Below are 7,449 nucleotides of genomic sequence, written 5' to 3'. Positions count from 1 at the left end.
ATTCCCCAGGGAAGCCGTCTGGCCCTGGACTTTTGTGTCTTGGAAGGTTTTTGATGACTGCTTCAATTTCCTTCCTGGTTATTGGCCTGTTCAGGTTTTCTATTCCTTCCTGTTCCAGTTTTGGTAGTTTGTGGTTTTCCAGAAATGTGTCCACTTCTTCTAGATTGCCTAATTTATTGGCACATAGCTGCTCATAATAAGGTTTTAAAATAGTTTGTATTTCTTTGGTATTGGTGGTGATCTCCCCTTTCTAACTCATGATTTTATTAATTTGCGTCTTTTCTCTCTTCTTTTTATTTTTTTGAAAGATTTATTTATTTATTTATTTATTTATTTATTTATTTATTTATGAGAAACACACACACACACACAGAGGGGCAGAGACACAGACAGAAGGAGAATCAGGCTCCATGCAGGGAGCCCGATGGGGGACTCGATCCCAGGTCTCCAGGATCACACCCTGGGCAGAAGGAGGTGCTACACCGCTGAGCCACCTAGGCTGCCCAAGCTTCCAACTCTTGATTTCACTTCAGGTCATGATCTCAGGATAGTGGGATTGAACACCATGTTGGGATCCATGCTCAGCATGGAATCAATTTTATATTCTCTCTCTTCTCTCTCTACCCTTCCCCACACTTTTGTGATCTCTCTCTCTCTTTCTTAAATAAATAAATAAATAAATAAATAAATAAATAAATAAAATCCTAAAAAAATAATAATTGTTTGTAAAAGTAAAACATGTATTTAAACTTATTAGCATTTAATATAATGCAGACATACAATTTTTTTGTGTTTAGAATTGTCATCATTAAATATAATGTAGACTTTTTTTCCTGGTCCAGATTTAGTAGTCAAACAAGATTGTTATTTGTGCTAGATTTTTAAGACTATAAAACTATAATTCCAACATAATACCAACATTTACAATACAAATAATTTTTTGGTGGATATCAAGCACAGTAGAAAGATGTTAAAAAAGAAAAATAATATATTTAATTTTTTTGGCTTTTGCTTCTGAGATTTTGATAGTTGCTTAATTTTCCAGAGAAATATAAATTAGGATGATGGCTACATTTTTTATTTAGCTTATGAAATTTTTTATGATTAATACTAATATAATTGATAAGCACAAGTGAGATAAATATGTTAGATACAGTTTAGAAATAAAATTTTCAGCAACTATGTTTTCTGATCCTGGTAAAATGGTAAACTAGGAAGATTAAAAGCTCACCGCCTCCCACAGATAAACCTGGATAACTGCCACATCCATACAGCCAATCCAAAAAATGACCCAAAGCCTGGGAACAGACTCTCCACAGTTAATCAGAGAGAAGACTACTTGGAAAAATGATAGGAAGGGCAGAGTCCCAGTCAGGAACCACACTAATCTGGAGACTAACCACAAATGGAAGGACTCCACAAAAAATAAAAAGGCAACACAAGGCACCCCAGAGCAAGGGGGCCTGCGGTGGGAAGAAGAGTCCCCACAACATTTAAATGAAAAAAACAGAAGTGCTTAATTTCATGTGTTTTTACACGTAGAGATTAACACTGGGAACTTTAAAGATCAGCACGTTTGAATTTTGGAGAGCTGGAGGGCAATAGGAAACTGAGTCCCCAAACTTAAAGAGCCAGATTAATAAAGAACTCATCCAAGATACAGCATAAAGCAACAGCTTGAAAAGTGCCTGGGGTATGAATAAACATGTATTTACTAATCTCAGAACATGCTGTAGAGAAGCAGCAATATTTAAGAGACTTCTCTAAAAATGAAAAAACTGATGGTTGCCATTTTATTCCCCCCTCAGCCTAGGTATTTGGACAGCACTATGAACAAGGACAGTCTCCACAGCTTGCTAACACCAGGCACCTCTGTTCTCTTATGAACTCATGCCATCCATCCTAACTCACTTGGCAAAATCCCACCGCAGCAGTACCTGACTCATCTCATTCTTTAGGCAGTCTCAACAGTTACCAGCACCACTCCAAAGTGAGTCTTGCCCTGGGGAGAGGAAAAGATAACCACACACATGAGTTTGATTGCAACCCCAACAGTGGGCTGGGACTAGACACCTGATTTACCTACCATCACTGCACAGCAACCAAAACCCCATAGGGGGAAACACAAGGATAAATCAGATTAGTTTGGGGTGACTGCAATCCCAAGAGATAGACTAGGAGCAGACATTTGCTCTGACAGCAGTCCCCATTCAATAATAAAAGCCTCTTAGAGGATAATGAAGGGAAAGTGCCCTGCAGTTTGGTGTAACCATAGTCTTGGCAAAGAAATGAAGGGCGTGCATCTAGTCTGACCCAATTGCAAGACCAAGGTGGTCCCAGACTGGCTCCTTAGCAACACAGGGAACAAACTCTGCCCACAACAGGCAAAGAGAACCATTGCAGCTGACTGAACTTAAGGCAAATGTGGCTCAACCACAATAGTAGGAATCATGCAAGACACATAGGAGACATCCCTGAAGCACTTGGTTCTGGTAAACAGGGGAAATTTCACTACAAAGCACTATAACACCTCTCCTTAATAACGTCACTACTTTCAAGATCAGGAAATACAGATGACTTTCCTAATACATAGAAACAAGCGCATATGGTTAAACAAAATGAGGATACAAAGGGATTTGTCCCAAATGACAGAACAGGAAAAAAAATCACAGCAATAGAATGAAATGAAACAGAGGAAAGAAATATACCTGATAGAAAATTAAATTTAATGGTAATAAAAATGTTTACTTCACTAGAGAAAAGAGAATAGACTCTCAGTCAGACATTCAACAAAGAAAAGTGGTCCATGGAATGTAGAAACTGTGGAGAGCTGATCTGTGGGAGAAAAGAGCCATGGGTGCTGTTGAGAGGAGAGAGCTGAGGACAGAGAGAGCAGCAAGAGTGGAGAAAGAGGAAAAAGTATGGGAAAAAAAGTCAAAACTCGTGTGGGAAACTACATATGAAAACTATTCCCCAAAACCATTTTCAGGAAAAAGTATAGTTTAATTTTCTATAAACAGTGGATATTATATATTCTGAAATTTCAGAGGAATCGGACATTGCCAGATTCACCCCCCAGGGGAATTGATCGGTGCGCTGATAAGAGAGCAGATTTTAACCCCAGCAGCAGCAGCCTGAAGATCACCAGGGTCACACAGGGAGCAGCAGTTCCCCAGCTTGTAGTGCATTTCGTAGAGGTGATACAGCCTCTCTGTGGATAAGGGACCCTGCCAGTGCCATCATGCAACTTAATTAACAGTATAGGAGCAAAAATGCTTCTGAGGGCAGCAATCCCTGGAACCACCTGTGTGTTGTTTCTGAGACAAGCCAGCAATGGCCACAACACAGGGAGAACCTCCCCCCAGAGAATCAGTACAGATCATGCTGTGGGGATCTTCATAGTGTGGGGTTCTGAAAAACAATCCTGCCTAAGACAAAATACAGAAGTTCTCTGCTGTTTGGCAGGCAGACAGCTCAGACACAAGGTGAAGGCAGGGATCTGACAGAAACCAGGGACACAGGAGGGGTCATTGTTCATGCATCTGTAGGGTATGCTAAAGATGGATGGTCTGCATTTCCTGCTGTGGAGTCTAGAGAACCAAGTGAAGCCATTTGCTCCCTGCACCCACCAGCTTGAACCACCTCAGTGAGCAAAACAGCACCATCAGTTGGAGAACAAGCCGGCCCCACACCCTGCAGACAGATTTCCACAAGGGAAATTCCATCTGGAAATCAGAGCAACAGGCTCAGCAACCAAAAGACCAACACAAACCCCTCACCCACACCAAGTCTACTGATCATAGAATACTGCAATGCTTTAGCTCTAGGAGAAACAGGATCTAGTGTCCTTTGGGTGTTTTTTGTTTGTTTGTTTGTTTTGTTTTGTTTTGTTTTTGCTTGCTTGCTTTTTTCTCTTTTTTTTCTTTTTGTCTTTGTTGTTGTTTGGTTAGTTTGTTTGGTTTGAGATAGGGAAAAAGCGATTTTTAATTTTTTTAAATTTTTAACTTTATATATTTTTTAATTTCTAATTTTTCTTTTCTTTTTCTTCTCTTTTTTCTATTATTTTTCTATCAACCTTCTCATAACAATCAGACCAAAATACACCTAAAGCTAACCTCTTTCATTTATTTTATTTAATTTTTTAACTTTTTAAATTTTTGTTTTATTTTGTTCCCCCTCTTCAAAGTGACAAGATGGAGGAGTTCACCACAAAAGAAAGAACAAGATATGACAGCCAGAGATTTAATCAATGCAATGTAAGTAAGATGTCTGAACAAGAATTTAAAACAATTATAAGGATATTAGTTGGCTTTAAAAAGTATAGAAGACACTAGAGAATCTGTTACTACAGAGAAAGGAAGTAAAATCTAGTCAAGTCTAAATTAAAAATGCTACAAATAGGATGCAAACATGAGTAGATGCCATAAAAATGAGGATGGATGAAGCAAAGGAGGACTCAGTGATATAGAAGATAAATTATGGAAAATGCTGAAGCTGAAAAGAAGAGGAAAGGTAATGGATCATGAGGTAGACATAAGGAAGTCAGCAAATTATCAAAGCAGAATAATATTTGCATCATAGGAGTCCCATAAGAGTAAGAAAGAGAAAAGGAGACAGAGGTTTATTCAAGCAAATTATAATTGAAATTTTCCCTAATTGGACAAAGGACACAGACATCAAAATCCAAGAAGCACAGAGAATTCCGATTAAACGAAAGTTGATCTTCATCAAGGTGTATAATACTCAAAATCACAAAATACACAAAGAAAGAATTGTGAGAGGTAAGGTAAAAAAAATGTCATTTACCAGTAAGGTAAAAAAAAAAGTCATTAAGCTACAAGGGAAGACAGATCAAGTTCATAGCAGTGCTGCCCATAGAGACTTGGCAGGACAGAAGTGAGGGGCAGGATATGTTCAAAGTGCTTAATGGGAAAAATATGCATCCAAGAGTACTTTATCCACAAAGGCTGTCATTCAGAATATAGGCAGAAAGAAATGGTTTCCTGGATAAGCCAAAACTAAAGGAACTTGTGAACAATAAACCAGCCCTGCAAGAAATGTCAAAGGGGACTCCTAAGGGGCAAAAAAAGACCAAAAGCAACAAAGATTAGAAAACAAGAGAAAATCGATAGAAAAACCAATTTCATGGGTAAAACAATGATAATAAATTAATCTCTTTAAATAATCACTCTGAATGAAAAGTACTAAGTGCTCTAATCCAAAGATATAGGTATCAAAATGAATAATAAAAAAACAAGATCCATCTATAAACTGCCTACAAAGACTCATTTTAGATCTAAATACACCTGCTGATTGAAAGTGAGGGGAAAACATTTATCATACTGATGGATATAAAAGAAAACCTAGGTAGCCACACTTAAATCAGACAAATTAGATTTTATTTATTTTTATTTTATTTATTTATTTTTTTAAAAGACACATTTATTTAGCCTCATGATCAGACTATTACATTTAGCAATCAACAGCATGGGTGCAAAAAAAAAATCTACATTAAAACCCTTTGTTGGAATGCTTTACACTTTCCACAGAACAGAAACTAAAATAACCTGTTATACAATTAGTCACAAATACAGTCCTCGAGTTTTTTGCCCATACACATGAGTATTGTCTAAAACATGTCTTCTTTGTAGCAGCTAGGCCCTGCCACCACTGTGCTTGGCTGAGTTCACAAATCTGTTGTAACCTGTAGCTTCCCTGTCACTTCTCTGGCTCTCCTCTCCTGCTAAGCTTTGTTTCCCATCAGTAATTAAAACCTGCCACTGCCATAGCTGCTGCTGCTGGAACCGCCATAGCCACCTTGGTTTCGTGGTTTGGCAAAGTATTGGCCTCCACCACCATAGGGGACAGAGCTTCTGCCTCCAAAATTTCCTCCTTTCATGGGTCCAAAATTTGAGGATTGATTGTTGTAATTGCCAAAATCGTTATAGCTTCCGCCACCTCCAAAGTTGCTTCCGTCATTACCAAATCCGTTCTAGCCATCCCCACTGCCACCGTATCCACCACCACCTCGACTGCCACCGAAGCCACCTCGACCACTGAAGTTCCCTCCACGACCAAAGTTGTCATTCCCACCAAAACCACCTCCACGACCAGCACCAAAGTTTCCAGAACCACTTCGGCCTCTTTGGCTGGAGGAAGCACTAGCCATCTCTTGCTTCGATAGGGCTTTCCTTACTTCACAGTTGTGGCCATTCACAGTGTGGTATTTTTGAATGACAATCTTGTCTACAGAGTCGTGGTCATCAAAGGTCACAAAAGCGAAACCTCTCTTCTTGCCACTGCCTCGGTCAGTCATGATCTCAATCACTTCAATTTTCCCATACTGTTCAAAATAATCTCTTAGATGATGTTCTTCGGTGTCTTCTTTAATGCCACCTACAAAAATCTTTTTCACAGTTAAGTGGGCACCGGGTCTTTGAGAATCTTCTGGGGAGACAGCCCTCTTTGGTTCCACGACTCTCCCTTCCACCTTGTGCGGCCCAGCGTTCGTGGCCGCGTCCACCTCCTCCACGGGGGCCTACGTGACCAACCCAAAGCCTCTGGAGCGCTTGGTGTTGGGGTCCCTCATTACCACACAGTCCGGAAGCGTCCCCCATTGCTCAAAATGGCTCCTCAGACTCTCATCGGTCGTTTCGAAGCTCAAACCTCCGATGAAGAGCTTCCGCAGCTGCTCGGGCTCTTTGGGAGACTCTGACTTAGACATGACGGCGGTGGAGGGGATACTTTAACGATGCTTACTCGGCGGCGTCCAGGGGCAGAAAGCCAAATTAGATTTTAAACCAAAGATTGTAACAACAGATAAAGGTCGCTATATCATAATGAAGGGGTTGATCCATCAAGAAGATCTTACAATTGTAAATATTTATGCCCCCAACATGGGATCATATATATATATATATGAGAATTATATATATATATGAATTCATATATATATATGAATTAATAATAAACATAAGCCCATCGTTAATAATAAAATAATAGAAATACAAGTAGGAGACTTTAACATCCTAATTACAGCAATGAGCAGATAATCTAAGCAGAAAATCAACAAGGAACCAAGGGCTTTCGATGACACACTGGACAGATGGTCTTCACAGATATATCTAGAACATTTCCATCCAAAGAAAAAGAATGCACACTCTTTTCAAGTGTACATGGGACATTCATTAGAATAGATTACATACAAGGTTACAAAATAGGCCTCAATTTTTTTATACAGATGTCATTTTCTCTCCTTTCCCTTTATTTCACTCAGCATAATACCCTCCAGTTCAACCCACATCGAAGCAAAAGGTATTTGTTGTTTCTAATGGCTAATATTCCATTGTATACGTACACCACATCTTCTTTATCCATTCATCTTTCAATGGATACCGAGGCTCCTTCCACAGTTTGGCTATTGTGGACATTGCTGCTAGAAACATCGGG

The 7,449-nt window shown here is 39.3% G+C and overlaps 1 protein-coding gene across 1 annotated transcript; it reads right to left on the bottom strand.

Moving 5' to 3' along the window:
• Positions 1-5,457: 5,457 nt before the first annotated feature.
• On the bottom strand, positions 5,458-6,734 carry LOC140610094 (heterogeneous nuclear ribonucleoprotein A1-like 3). Its single transcript, XM_072785659.1, has one exon. It carries the CDS (start codon positions 6,314-6,316, stop codon positions 5,993-5,995), a length of 324 nt encoding a protein of 107 aa, XP_072641760.1. The 5' UTR covers positions 6,317-6,734; the 3' UTR covers positions 5,458-5,992.
• Between the last annotated feature and the right edge of the window lie 715 nt (positions 6,735-7,449).

Source organism: Canis lupus, chromosome 2 (assembly GCF_048164855.1).
Source record: "Canis lupus baileyi chromosome 2, mCanLup2.hap1, whole genome shotgun sequence".
In the NCBI taxonomy this organism is placed as follows: Eukaryota; Metazoa; Chordata; class Mammalia; order Carnivora; family Canidae; genus Canis; species Canis lupus.
This window is presented reverse-complemented; position numbering and strand designations above follow the sequence as displayed.

Coding starts and splice junctions, on each gene's coding strand:
- LOC140610094 (XM_072785659.1), bottom strand. CDS start 6,316: ATGACTGACCGAGGCAGTGGCAAGAAGAGAGGTTTCGCTTTTGTGACC.